A 15814-nucleotide genomic window follows, 5' to 3' on the forward strand; every position below is an offset into this window, starting at 1 on the left:
TGTTTTTTAAAATGCATTACTAATATAAAAGGAGAAGTCACAACAAAAGAAAAATATAAAAGAAAATTACACAAACAAAACCAAACAAACCCAAACAAATAAACAAAAATTAATATATATTTTTACATTAACATTAATCTTATTATAAAATGGGATTGGGGGCATTTGTCCTTGGGGGCTTTTGTCCAGGGGGCTTATGTCTTAGACCCTAAATAAATGTAAAAAAATAATGCAAAAAAAACTACGTAACACCTAATTACTAAATTATACTTACAATAAAAAATTTTTTTTTCAAGCAGATCATATTATTTCACTTGTTATACTATTTTTTTAGAAGATGCAGTGACGTTGATCTCCCTCCATGACAACTTGAAACCATGGTTACACAAACTGGACATTTTATACTCACTCTATGTGAAGGGTATCCGCGAGGCTGAATGGTTACCTCACAACTATCAGAAAACCTCCTGTCTGATCAGTGTGTTGTATGAGGCAATCACAGAATTTGATGCACTTGGTGAATTTTCAAAAGATGTTGTAAGTATAATAAATAAGTTATTTTTAAAAATATTTTAGCTAAGCTTTGATGTCTGTTGTCTGTTCACTTTTACAAGAATCTCTTAAAATTACAGATCTGATATAGCTCATTTTGCAGTTACACCTATAACAAATGTAATTTATAAATATTATCACCCATATTTACAATTATTACAGTTGTCATGGATACTGTAGAACATGGGATGAATAATAACCTATTTGAGTTTTGGATTTATCAAAATATCTTATGCACTTCCCTACTGTTTTTGAACACTACACAAAAATATAGTCTAAATATAATTCCTTTTATATCATCCAATACATCTTTTATAACTTGTAAGTATGTTTCTGGCAATTATTCAGCTCAATAATATTCTATTATTTCTGCAAATAAATTATGATCTGTTTAGTAATAAATTAGAATTTAGGGAATGAAGTTTTTGCAATAAAATATGCTTAGCAGGTTCTGTTAATACAATTATCACTCAAAATCTTTATCCTATCATTTAATAAACAGAAAATGAAGAGCAGTGGTTTTAACAGAGTGAAATTGGCGGGAAAATTCAAATTGATAAAAAGTGTCTAGTTTTGAAAATCTTTTGTTGATCATGGAAATTATTTTCTTCAGCTGAAATAAGTTCCATATGAGTATAATTACAGTGTAGGATAATGTTGTGATGAACTACTTTTGAATGTGATTGAATATTAACTTTTGGACAGGTTTAAAAACTTGGGAAAAGAGTGAAACACAATAAAATTTGTACATCCATTTTTTATGTCTGAAATCTGTGGTATTGATTGACATTCAGTTCATAAATATTAGAAAAAAAACAGTTCTTAATAATATGGGAAATATGCAAAATTATGAATATAGTTATGATTTACATCATGTAATTTTTTAAATTTTGTTCATGCCACAATATATTGTCACCTCTGTGGATTTAGACTGCGATCCCTTACATAGACATTATAAATTATTAGATGAACAGTCAATCAATCAGTATGTTTTTATTTTGACAGGTAGATTTATTGTTACCTCTGTGGATTCAGACTGCCAACCCTTACATAGACATTATAGATAACTGGATAACCAATGGTGTGCTGTATGATCCCAGACAAGAATTTATTGTTAGGAGGTCAGACATTATAATTAGTCTCAATCCCCTTTTTTAATACTAGTAAATCATATTGGAAACATTTCTTCCTCTCATTATTCTCACCCAGTTTCCGAAATGTTATTTTACATATAGACTTGACAGAGCTGATTTTATATTCGTATAATCTCTCATTACATTTTAGAAATCAGTTAAGTGATAGATATAATGTAATCTTTGTAATTTTTAATCAATTCTGCACACCACAAGTTATATTTTAATCAGTTATGAGTATTCATTAAATGTTCTTTGAACATACACTGATTAAATAGCTTGTTTTTAAGGTAAGATCCATAATCATTCTTCTTACATTCTTAGTTTTCTATTCTGTTTTCTGTCCTGTGTTTGGTTTCTATGTTAGTAACACTAAGATACTTGAATGATACTATTTCAACATCAAAATTTAAGTTGGTTTGACTAGCATTCATTTGATGGAGATTGTGGTTCATTGGGTTCATAATTTTGTAGTTTCGCACTACCCACAAAAACCACAAAAATTGGTATCTCATGAATAAAAAATGAAACCACAATATTTTATCCTGTCATAAATATTTTTCATGTGGATCATCTTTATTTCTTATTTTAACTTTTTGGTCATGTCTTTGTGCTCTGATCATGTGTCTGGTGACTCTGATTTGATGTTTCTATATGATTTGCCAATTTTTTACTGCCTGTGAGAGGACCTTATGTGTTATTTACATGTTTGATAAAAGTTAATTACACTTTTGTTTTTTTACTATAAAAGTAAACTCTCCAGTAAAGAGAAGAGAATTGTCATTGGTGTGGATTTCACTGTTCATTGTTAAGTTAGATGTTTAAATAATATTCTTTGTGAAATCGTTATAGCTGAATTATTGATATCCAAAGATTAGCTTGATAAGGGAAACAGACTCTTACTCAGCAGAAAATGCCCATGTCATATTTCTTAGACATAGAAAAGACTTGGCTATGGCTTTTGAATTCAAAAGTTGCTGTCTCATTTATAATAAAAACTCATCTCAGAATAAGATTATATACATGTACATATATTGTTTGCTAATTTTGATGGAATTCTGTAAATCGTGTTTATTATATTTTTATCAAGTTTGAATATTATGTCCATACTTGTTGCTATTGATCAGGGTTTGTCCTCTGTAGCTTAGCATTTTATTGAATTACAAACATCCATTTAACTACAGAAATGACAGTATACAATCTCTGGATGAGAAATTCTGGGAGACAGCATTTACCATACATGTGCCTGAAAGTGACTCAAAAAATGGAGCTAAGGACACTTCCTCCCATGATGTTAGTTTTTCTAGTCCTCTGGAAGATTTGCCAAAATCAGGTATCTTTTTTAAAACTGCAATGATTTATAACAAATAATATTATTTTTGTTGTGTTAAACACTGTATTTCAAAAATAACTGTTAAAGGTAATGGGATGTCTGAAGACTGCTTTTCAAGTGCTTAAACTTTCATTTTGTTGCCAAGACAATGTGTTGTGTACCATGGTTGATGACCTTTGACTTTGACCTCAAGGTCAAATTAATGATTTTGCAATACTAATTTGTGTCTTGGCTCTATAGTATAGACTTTTGATATATAACATGAGGGTAGATCAGCTCAAGATAATATGATCAGCTTAGATTTTCTGTATAATTTCAATCCTCAAAAATGTTCGTAATTCATTTTGATAAGGCCATGGCAGGGTCCTTATAGATGGTTTCTATCTCTAACTCCTATTTATTCTACAGAATTCCTGAGTCACTGGGCTCCCCAGTTTTTGCAGCCTGTGTTAGTTGAGATTGTTCTGGTCGGGAAGTCCATGGAAATGCTACAAGATCTTGGTAAATTAGCTGAGGTGGTTGGCCATAATGCAGGAAATGGTAGGATGATAATCATTATCAAGCCTAGCTTAAATAAAACATTGAAGGTTTTTTTCTACATGTTTATTTTGATGAAGACCTTGAGCACCTCAAAATGTTAAAAACACTTAAGTTTAATAATATACTTGGCTGTCATGGTAACTCCAATTAAAGTCTTTGACAGTTACAAATTTTCCAAATCATTTTTTAAGTTCAGTTGGGCTGAATTGTTTACCCTACAAATTTAGGGTTATTGCTCCTTATGAGTCCATTTACCATATTTTGGTGTGAATTATGTGTACATTTTTTTGCATAGAAATCATTTCCATAGCATGGGGGTGTGTATTATGCATCAATGAAAGATTTGCATATGAGAAAAGAGATCTTGTAACGAAAACAAACAAACAAGAGGTGAAATGTTACTGAAAGTTTATCTAGTCTTCAAATACATCTTTAAGTATTGAATTTTATGTGATGTTTTGTGCATATCATGTCTATATGTTTTAATAACATGTTTATACAAAGGTTGTACAATATTTCTTTCTTATAAAACATGGTTAGAGATTACAATGAAACAACTAAAAACCAAAAAGTCATTTTTTTTGTCATACCATCCTTACCAAATGCTTTTGCAGCTGAAAATAAGAATTATTATAAACTTGTTTTGATTATTTTTAACAATTTTCTTTCATAAAAATATGTTCTAAAGTGAAACATTATGAAATTTGAGTTACAACCGTGATGATCATGGTGCAGTTTCAGGACTTGTATGTTGTCCCAAGGAAGTTGTGATGATTGAAGCTTAGCCAAAGTACAATTAACTAATTATGATACACCATACTACGTTATACTATATTATGTGAAATCCCCCAAAGTCATTGTAACATTAATACACACATAGGAAGTTAAATTCTTCATTAAGTGTTGTATATATATATATTTGGAACTATTGAGAATTTCGAATTTGTCTATAGATATAGAGCACCATTTAAAGATATGCTTTCATTACAGCTTATGAAGCTTGCTCACTGTACACACTGTTTCTGGAATCACTACAGTCCACACTTGGTACTAAACCTGGTATAGGAGAGTTCAGCAAGGAGGAGACAACTCCATCCTACTCACTGTTTACTCCTCAAATAGAACAGCAGATGAAGATTAAAGGAATATATGATCCTTTGTTGAGGATAAACTTTGAAGCTGTGTTTACTACCTGTGTTGTAAATCTGGAAAGATCTTCTGTTGCTGATGTATCTTATAATGATAGGTAAAGTTTAATTCTTTATTAAATTAAAGTACATCATGCTTATCAGTACAAGTTATGCAGGTATTATGTTAACCAAAATGCAAAATTCATGAAGTAATTTTAGTTTATTACCAGTATCTATATAAATGTAAATGAACTGAGATAAAATATTGCAGGTTATTTTGGCAAATGTGAAATTTGATGATTTATATGCCAAAGGTCATACAAAAAATGTTAGTGTTTTGTATTCTAGCGGATGATAAGTGGTACACAAAGTACTAAAGCCCAGTGTAAATATGTCATATGATTCATTTTGGCACTTTAAGGAAGTAGACGTAGGGTAAGGGACATAACTTATGAAGTTTGTATCATATTCAATTTCACCAAAGGCTATCAAGATTTCATTTGACACAGAACAAAATTAATCTAAGTTACTTTGATGCTTACATGACATTTATGTAAAATGCTGAATACAAACTTTCCAATGATTTTTAAGAGTTGTGTCCTTTACCCTAGGTCTACCTCCTTAAGACATACCCATAAAATATGATAAAATTAACATCCTGAGAAAATAACCCACTTTACAGTAAATAAATCCCAGAGATATCAAAACAAAACCAGATTAAAAACCTTATCTGACTGTTCATTCCAGTAAGAAAGCACATGTACAAGTTTACAAAAATCTACACTGTTAAAAAAAAATGTCTTGGGTTTAACATTCTTTACTCTGGTACATGTAGATTACATATAATTATCATTTTCTCTATATCTGCTTTGTTGTTATATCTAACTTGTGCAATATTTTGTCTTTCCAAGGTGTAGGGGCACTATAAATTTTGCCAAAAATATCAACTTTGTTGTAACAACATAAAAATTGTTCATAACATAGTTTAATATATAAATGTTAGGAAAAAGAATGTTTTGTGCATTATTCATTGTAATGATGTCATAATGATGCTACAAATATACATCATTTTACAAACACTTTTGAGAATTGTAAATTTCAATGTTTTTTCTGACATATTTTCATCCATGTTCACACCAATGATACAACCTTATGGTTTTCACATACACATATGATTAACTGTGTAATAATAAAGGTATTCACTAAATATGAAGTTGTTTCTTGGAAGTGGACACCATTTCCCTATCAAAATATGACTGGAATGTTTCAAAAAAAGATACATAACTGACAGAATAGCTGATTTATAGTCAACTTTTCGCAATTCTTTTGTCCTTTTTAATCATTGAAAGTCTTTATATTTTCTCATTGGGTTATGGATTCAAGTTACCTTATTCAAAATTAAATCTTTCAACTCTTTAAGATTAATTTTCAGTTGTATTTCAGTTTAATAAGAGCCTTTTATTGCCAGTGCTTAAAAGTGAAGACTAATCTGCTGTATTTTGTCCTTACAAATATGGCATTGATGTGTCGAAATAACTACAACAGCAAATTAGAAAAATAAATGGCTAAATATCTATGAATTCTTAATATATGGCTCTTTCTCTTTCTCAAAGTGTGCAGTATTATTTATTCCTTCAAGATCTTTATTTTTGATAATTAACCCCCACCACCCAGTGTGCCCTTATCAACACAATTTTGAGGGTATTGTAATGCTACTGTTCATCTCATTGCATTTGTAGCTTCCTTGTGAGTACTAGAACCATGCAATAATTAAACAGTCCATTCCTTGAAGGGACTTAATCTTTTATGGAAATACTCTTTAATGTTTTATTTACAGGCTAACATCAGCTCTCCAGAGAGACGGGTTACAGCCTATAGACCAGTTACTACAGCAGTGTTTGTATCCTCACATTAAACAAAAGTATTCCCATGTGTGTTCTAAACTGGTACAGATTCTCAAGGAGGAGTACCACCTTATGGAATATCTAGCTACTATGAGGGTAAGCTGTACTCATTTTTTCTCTATAGTTGTTGAAATTCAGTGAAATTGCTTGTTGAAGAAACATTTATTACCTATGAGATGACAATGATGACAACTGTTCCTTGATTGAATATGTCCACCAGAAAAACAGTGTTTGGTATTGCTCATCACAGGCATGGTTATCTTGCATGAGAATGCATTGTACAAGACCTTATGTTAAATTGTCAGAGTAATTCTTCAAAGACTATCAATATGAATGTATTAAATAAACATATTTGTTAGCCCTGATGATGTGTTTGTTGAATATTTACTTATTTTTATTAATAATATGACATTAATTTTTGCAGCATTTTTTCCTGATGGAAGCAGGTGACACAATGTTTGATTTTTATACCCAAATTTTTGATATGGTAAGTGCTGTACGACTACACAGGTGTTTAACTTATGGATTTTATGAATTTTGTCTACAAATTATACTCAAGGGATTGTGAATCACTCCATAGATTCTACAAAAGTCAGGATTTTAAGGAATCAGTTTCATTATCATTATTATTCAATATTGTCCAACAATATCATTTGTCATACAGTACATGTAATATAAATAGGTCTACTTCAAGTCATAAAACATGGTACACTCCTTGGGACATTCATGTTTCCAAATTCATTGATCGTGCGTCATTTATCTTCCGTTAACACATTGTTTTGTGTTTGTTTATACACACATTAGAAGTGTTTGTTTATACATACAATAAACACACATTAGAAGTGTTTGTTTATACATACAATAAACACACATTAGAAGTGTTTGTTTATACATACAATAAACACACATTAGAAGCGTTTGTTTAAACACATATTAGACACACTCATTAAGCGTTTCTTTCAACATATGGTACAAGCGTTCATTAAAAAACACGATAGAAGTGTTCGTTGATTTTTGTACTTTGATTATTTCCTTGATTCAACTGTTATTTTTATGATAGGAGCGATAGTTTAAACACATGATAAAAGCGTCCATTTATTTTGTATTTGGTGAGCGTTTAGCGTGCGTTTGGGTATCGTATGCGGGAAACCTAAACATCTCAAGGAGTGTATATTAAGATTATTATGTCATTTTGTCCTTCCATTTGAATTAAATGGCAATTATCTCAGTTTCAATTACATAGATTTCAAATTTGGTTTTTGGCTTCATATGTATCAGGCATACCTTGTAAGCAATTTTTGGTGCTGTCCAATATCAATTTACTGTCTCATGGACTTTCCCATTTTTCACTCTATGGAATGAGTGAGAAAATTTTCATCCAAAAATCTTGACTCCTAATAAATAAATTGATTTCAAATTTGGTGTGTAGCTTCATATAGATGGGGCATAAGCTAAATGGGATGTTGGTTGCCTTCAATATTGACTTCCTGTATTAGTTGTGGTATGCTTAGAACAACAAGGCATGAATTTTCATGTTTGTGTCCATTGTTTTGGTAGTTGTCCACTGGACGGGACACCCTCTTCTTTGCTCCGATACGTAAGACAACATAACTCAACATTAGATTATATCATTTCTAATGATCCATTTCATAAATTATATATTGCTAGAATAATTCATGTATTTAAGGAGGATCATGAAAAAAAAAGAATTTTAAATATTTTTGAAGTTAGGAATGTTCTGTTAAGCATTTTAAAAATATCAAAGAACAAGATAAAATTAGATAATTATAAAAAAAAAAGAAGTTCTAATCTGTCTATTGCAAGATTTTGAAAAACATAATGTTATTTAAATATATGTTTTGCTATTGTTATCCATGTTATTCAGATTAGTAGAGTGTGTCTTAAAAAACTAAACTATTAACTATATGAAGTTAGGTATGAAAATTATACAACTATATACTTTATGTATTATTGAAGGGTATGCGCATATATTAGGGAAATTGAATAATTTGATGTCTCCATATTTTTCTGCAGATAAGATTGAATGAACATTGGAGAGATGTTTCCATAGTAAATCTTTGTTTACATGAAGCTTTACAAGCCAGATTTCCAGAAGAAATAAATAGGTAAATCAGAATTTTATACAGTGAAATCTTAACCCTTTTTTGGACTGAATTGGTTTGGTTTTGACAAGTGTTCAATTTAACAAGGTTCAAATTGACGTAAAAGGGACTTTTAAAGCATTCCTTTATAACAGGCATTAAAGTAAAAATTGTTTTTAATTTGAAAATTTTAATAATAAAGTTCGAAGGAGTAAACATTATCCTAAAAATGACTTTTTTCAATGTATGTGTAAATGATTTATAGGGCTAATACTTGGGGGCATCTGAATCTACCCCTTTTGAATTTGAGTTGGGAATATTTTGACTGACTTTTTATGGAAAGCAGAGGATGCTTATCTTGCAAGTTGACCTGGTCCATGCTCATCGTTTTTAGTGGAATCCAAGTTGCTCATTTACTTTTGTTTGCTTTGTACATATTATTTTGGTTTATTTTTTTATGTTCTTTGTTGTGTGTATCTGTTTTCCCTGTCTGGTCTTTGTCACTGGATTACATTCTTTTGATTTCGGCTAGAATCTTGGGTCCCTTGATTACTCTTTGACTGTATTATTATTTTATCATGAACAAAACTTTTTTTTCTTGAAATTACCAATGTATAAATCTTACCTAAGGCTGTGATGACAAAATACAATAACAAATGCTTGCAAATATTTTTTAATTTACAGTTATGTTATTTTGGACAATCCTACTGACATGTATCACATGCTTACTTTAATCCAGGCTTTACATGTACATTTTTTATGTTTCAGATTAGATGTATCTGTAGAAGCTCTAAATCCCAGTAAGGATGTGAACCCTATCAATATAACAGATTGTATAAAGCTACAGTTCAATGTGCCATGGCCAGTGAATGTAGTGATTAACTCCCCTTGTCAACAGGTCTATAATGAGATCTTTAGTTTCCTTCTTCAGATAAAGAGGGCAAAGTATTGTCTAGATGAGTTGCGGTTCTTTGGTAAGAAATCAAATGTTTTGACTTTTGTCTCTCAGGGTTTATTTTAAGATGTGGAATGAGCTACTGCTTCTTTTGATGTACTGAACATGTGAAAGTGTTATGTTCATGGGCTACCAATTTTATGTGTTTTTTAGACCACAAAATTTGCTTCCCAATGAAAAGGAATTTTTTGATTTCGTTGGTATGATAGAGTTGTCAAATCCATGAATTCAAGAATCTACAAACTGATGAGTTTTCCTTAAACAACTAAAATTGGTACTCAAGAATAAAAATACTTTCACTGTAGCTTTTAACACCCACCATTTTATCCTGTTATACATGTGAGTCTATGACTATGGTAAACCTGGGTTGGTAATTCTAAACCACACAGAATCAAATTGGATAGCGAAACCTCACAGTCATGTTCTAATTAATATGCATATTATACATATACACATACATATATAACATAAAATAGCTTCCGATCATTTTCAAATTGGACAAAATAATATGTTCTATGTCTCGATAAAACAAAAATCTAGTAAAAAAATATAGCAACACATGTACACTGTACAAATTTCATCATGCTGAAAAAATTGCTTGCATTGATGTGGGACCACCCTAGTAGGTACAGGAGACATACCTAAAGAGACTAAATTTAATCTTATTCATTTTCTTGATTGTGATAACATTTCTTTCTATGAAATAATAAATGATAATTTTGATGAGAAAAAAAAATGAATAGAGTGTGTTACTACTCTGCAAGCACTGTTGAAGTCAGAATGTTTTTCTCATGGGCTCGATGTAAAAAATAAATAGGAAAGCTTTTTCCTCCATTCCTTCCCGCCTACCATTTGTTTTTTAAAGGTGTAATAGGAAACATACATTTTATAATTTTTGTTTTGGCCTTAAAGAGGCTGTAATGAGATTACCTTCCATTCTGTTAAAGGGTAGTTAATGCTTTTTATGTTGCATTAGGTTTGATCCAAAACTTGTTGCTTAGTTTCTGTCACATATGCATTTTCTTTATTTTAACTTACTATAAAAATCTGCCGATTACCATATTTACCAACCTCTCATTTTTCTATACAGACCTAGAGAAGGAAAACATTCTTCATAGTCTGTCTGCTGATGAAGTGATAATATCCCTAGACCAAGAATGTCCTCAGTCAGCTAGAATTCATCGTATGCAGGTCCTCAGAATGAGGCTGTTACACTTTGTTAATAGTCTTCATAACTATATTATGACCAGGGTAGGTAGTAAAATATAATTATTTGGTATAATTGTAAGACTCAGATTCATGTCTTGTTCAACAAAGATGTCTGATTTCACAAACAATTCCGATCAGATTGTTAAATCAATTCACGTCTTGGAAATTGCAAAGTCCTTATGCCCTATAAGAAGCGGTCACTTTCAAAAACGTGTCCAATTTGATAGTACAAGCATGTCCCATTTTCAGATATCCAACAAAACTATTTATGTTTTTAAGAATTTGATTGAGCTTAGAGAGACCATATTTCCTTGATATCTTTGCCATGACTTTGTCTTAAAATGATGAATAAACGAAAAGTAAAACACTATTACAGTATACTGGTTCTCATTGGACGCAGTCTCTGTTAAACAAACCCTACATGAAACTACTAAAGAAATGTTCGGACTGGGTGACTCCGCTAAACTTTGTGCCATTGTAGGGAACACTACTTTTCCATCCGTCTGACATTATTTATTTATTGTATATTCATTATAACAAAGAAGTCTACAATTGTGGGAACAGTTTTTGTTTAATTGTGTGACCTATTATCAGATGTGGTTGTAAAATCTGATATGTTTATGGAATTGGGCATGTTTTTGAGTCCTACATATTTAAGCTATTTGGACAGATAACACAATGAGCCTTAGTTAACGCACCATATATAAGTCTTGTTAAGTATTTATTTCCCATCATATGTCACGGTGATGGATTATGTAATATCCTGTGTTTGAACAATTTGAGATTTGCAGTCTAATGTGGGCTTTGAATGAAGATTTGTACTTTGTTATAGGCTTTCATTATAAATGCCATTGCCCAAGTTACTGGTGCCCAATACATTTCACTAGTAGTAGGTCCCATAGGACTACAAGTAACTGTCTTGTATCATTTTGCATTTTCTTCCCTTTTCAATAGATTTTACACAGTACAGGACTTGAGTTTAAAGAAGAATTACAGAAAGCTAGAGACTTAGATCAAATAATTTCCGTCCATACTAAATATGTTAATAGAATCCATGAACGCTGTCTCCTTCATAAAAAAGTGGCTTTTCTGAAGGAAGCTGTGATGCGAGTCTTAAACTTAATATTGACATTCCAGTCACGTTGGGATCAGGGCATACAGGAAGTTAGGTAAGGGGAGATAATTGTAAGATAATAGAAATGAAATAAGTCTTCACTTTTACAGGGTAATAATTGATGTAAACACTTCTAGTTAAAAATGTTTCAATGTTTTGATCATTAAAAGGCAATGTAAATTGCTATATATACTGAGTTGGTCAATTTCTAGTGTAAAGTGTAAATATTTTCTTAATTGAAAAAATCGGTTTTTACAGAAATTTGACATTTTAGTGCCCAAAGCCTTTACTCTTTTTTTTTTTTACTCCTAAAGAAGCACTGTACTAAAATTTAGGCAAACAATTACGTTTTAAATACATTAATAATGAATCCTATATAGATCAGCAATATCCCTCCTTGGGGTGGGGGGTTATGTTGGTCCATGTTCTACGAAATATGGGTTGAATTGCAATGGTTACATTTTAATTTTGGATTATAATTTACTAGAAAAGAGAATTACATAAAGTAAGGTTAATGACAATATGACCACTAATTCTACAAGATTGTATTTATTTTAGCATTAAGACTATAACAGTAATGGAAACAGAATTTTCCAGATGTATTCAGTTTCTATCATCATTTCTAAACAACGTCATCAAAAGGGGTTCCTTTCCTCATTGTAAGTATACATACTTTACAGGTTACATGTATTTTAAATTTGTATACAGTTATTTCTGAATTGCAAATATGAATGTGTGATACTAGTAAAATGAAGTAAAATTATGAAGTAATGAAATTGATAAATCAATCAGCCATGACTTTGATATTCATCTGACATTCAATGCAGAGTAGAAGGATCATATCTATTGAACTACTTCATTTACTTTGTGCAGTGTATTTTATCAAGAAAAAGTATACATAGAGCATTGTGGTATTACTCACCTTAATTCAAAATTATATTTTTTTTCATCAGTGATTTAGTTCTGTTCATAAAACTACCCCATTTTCTGGAATTTGAAACTCTTTGAAATACTTGTATGTTATTAATACTTGTTTATCCAATAACATTTTTGCTAATTTGTACCAATACTTAACTAAACTGGGATTTTTTTTTTTCATCTTTTAATTAATAATTCAACCCGAAAATTGATTAGTCTGTGTCACATGCTTTTATTTTCCTCTGAATTCAATTGATTCACAACCAGTCAACATTTACATACATACATATGTTAATCATATGATCATGTCTTCTCTCAATTCAATTTTGTTCTGTTTCAGTGGAAAGTCTTGCTTTTGCATTGATCACATCAACAGAGCATGTTGTCAGATGATACAGATTATTGATATATGACAAACTGTATAAATATTGTGATATTGATGTTATATTAAGTACCAGTCCATATAAAATTTAGGCACTGCATTTAGAAGAGGTGAATCATGGTGTTGAAAAATCCACAGAACAAACTATGCTTATTTATTCTACAGATGCTATAATTTTATGTAACAATTGCCCTTTCTGCATGTAGATCTGCATTATTTTGAAAATCGTACATTCATCTTTGTCTAAAATCAAACATATTCAAAAACAATAACTCATCCAAAGTGCCAATTTCATGTACAATCTATATGACTTTTATCTAAAAATGCAACAACAAAATGACAAACTAAGACTGGTTTATGATATGTGGTCTGTAACTGTTTCTGAATTAGAAATAAAACTTGGTGGGTTTTTGACATGCATGAATTATTTCCTGTCTGATTTTTATAAAGACTTCTACTTAACCTTAATACACCTCAGATGAGTTGGAATAAAAATCATGAAATTTGTGTTAATGATGGTATTTTTTTTTTGTCTTTTATACATAGAAAGTTTGAGTTTACATACATGAAACTGCCATAATGATGATGCAGTCTGATAACAAAACTAATATGAAGTAGGCAATGCCTATATCAGTGAGCACTGTGAGCTTTACCATACATGTATTGTCTGCAAGACTCATAAAAATTATAATGGGGGATGTTGGGGGGGGGGGGTCAACCCAGATGAAAATTTTTTTCTTCACAGTCTGATCAATCTCTATAGATACTGGAAATATTACAGTTTTTCATAGTTGGAATGTTTTACACATATCATGTGACATAGACATAATTCAGATGACAGCTGCAAATTCCAAACAAGAAAATGATTGCCTTTCCTATTTTAGAAAAAGCTATGCTTCAATTTGGAAAATACAGAGTTATATTTTTTTCCCAGGTGGGTTAGGTTCTTGACAACAGCAACAGTGGAACAGTGGAGATACTTGTATGTACATCCACATGTTTCCCGAAGATTTTAAAAACATGACATTCACATCTTTAAATAAGTAAAAAAAAATATTAAAAGACTTGAATTTATTTTTACTGAAACGTAATCTTAACCAATATTTTTTTTTTATTTGTTTGATTGAAGGAAATGATGAATTTTCTCTGTAAGGACAGTCACTTTGCGTTACTTCTGGGACATGACTGTTTTTTTCGTTAGTATATTGGGGAACCTGAAGGGAAATTAGAAAATACGCATTATAAACATAGAGCTCACACCACTTCGCGGTGCTTGCTATAATATGTGGCTTTATATACTATTATATGCAGAATAAGTTGTAAACAAATTTGGATGCTATCTTGTACAAGTCAGGGTATACCTAGAATGACAACACATGAAAATTCCTGCTGTAACAAATCTAATTTTAAGCTGAAATAACTTTTTATTTACATAACTCTCCTTTGTGTATTGTGAATATAGATTGTCTTTATTTTTTGTTTTCTTTTTACAATTTGGATTTTGATGTCTGAATTATGAATTATCATTATTTTAGATGATTTCGTGTCTTTATGATGTGAAAAGAAAAGCTATTAAATTCTTTTGTATCATGTATTGGATTGGTATAAAGCTGAAAAAAAACACAGAACGAATATCGTTCAGAAAGAAAATGGACCTATCAGCAATCATAAGATGTTAAACTGATGCAATCATTGGGTTATCAGAATTGTTTGGCAAATCAACATTTGATATGTAACTGACAAATGACTGTTGACAAACTGCAAGTTGTCCAGATTAGTATTAGGTACCGTTACTATATTAAAACACGAATGTATGTCTATGTGAGCTTATACCACCATTGTCTGATGTCTATGTGACCTTATACCACCATTGTCTGATGTCTATGTGACCTTACACCACCATTGTCTGATGTCTATGTGAGCTTATACCACCATTGTCTGATGTCTATGTGAGCTTATACCACCATTGTCTGATGTCTATGTGAGCTTATACCACCATTGTCTGATGTCTATGTGACCTTATACCACCATTGTCAGATGTCTATGTGAGCTTATACCACCATTGTCTGATGTCTATGTGAGCTTATACCACCATTGTCTGATGTCTGTGTAAATTGTTGATATTCCATTGTCAAATATGTTTTTTTCTTTTTTTTTTTGTGTCGCTCGCAACTAAAGTCATGGAAGAGTAATGAAGGGAATCAAGATTATAGCAGAATTAAAAAGAATGTAATCCAGGGACAAAGACCAAACACGGAAAACAGGCAAACACAACAAAGAACATAAAGTAACTAAAATAATACATACAAGGTAACAACTCTGCTCCACAGGTGAGAATAAGGTATAGCTTTGTGTTCACCTTAAAAGTTGAGAGTTTATCAATTAAATATAAACCACTTTTGCTAGGACAATCATATATGGTATGCAGTTGCATCAGCTTCTATACATAAGTATTCTGTATCCGTTCGTTGCATATACCCCTGCAGTCATGATCTATTGTCTTCAGAATTTTGTGTTAGTTTTTTTAATTTAGTTTAGTATG

General features: G+C 30.9%; 1 protein-coding gene across 1 annotated transcript in view; it reads left to right on the forward strand.

Annotated features, from left to right (window-relative positions):
* The window catches only part of LOC148598807 (gamma-tubulin complex component 5-like), a 29317-nt gene extending 15532 nt beyond the window's left edge, over positions 1 to 13785 (forward strand). Inside the window, exons 10-22 of the mRNA XM_088561316.1 lie at positions 335 to 537; positions 1558 to 1673; positions 2870 to 3018; positions 3427 to 3558; positions 4549 to 4804; positions 6526 to 6688; positions 7017 to 7079; positions 8627 to 8718; positions 9463 to 9668; positions 10740 to 10900; positions 11813 to 12027; positions 12531 to 12631; positions 13231 to 13785. Of these exons, the coding sequence (XP_088417442.1) occupies positions 335 to 537; positions 1558 to 1673; positions 2870 to 3018; positions 3427 to 3558; positions 4549 to 4804; positions 6526 to 6688; positions 7017 to 7079; positions 8627 to 8718; positions 9463 to 9668; positions 10740 to 10900; positions 11813 to 12027; positions 12531 to 12631; positions 13231 to 13283 (1910 nt within the window). The 3' untranslated portion in view covers positions 13284 to 13785. The remainder of the gene's footprint in view (positions 1 to 334; positions 538 to 1557; positions 1674 to 2869; positions 3019 to 3426; positions 3559 to 4548; positions 4805 to 6525; positions 6689 to 7016; positions 7080 to 8626; positions 8719 to 9462; positions 9669 to 10739; positions 10901 to 11812; positions 12028 to 12530; positions 12632 to 13230) is intronic.
* The last annotated feature ends 2029 nt before the right edge of the window (positions 13786 to 15814 follow it).

This window comes from Perna viridis, chromosome 14 (assembly GCF_037379345.1).
Source record: "Perna viridis isolate PV_CMFRI_1.1 ecotype Kerala chromosome 14, ASM3737934v1, whole genome shotgun sequence".
In the NCBI taxonomy this organism is placed as follows: Eukaryota; Metazoa; Mollusca; class Bivalvia; order Mytilida; family Mytilidae; genus Perna; species Perna viridis.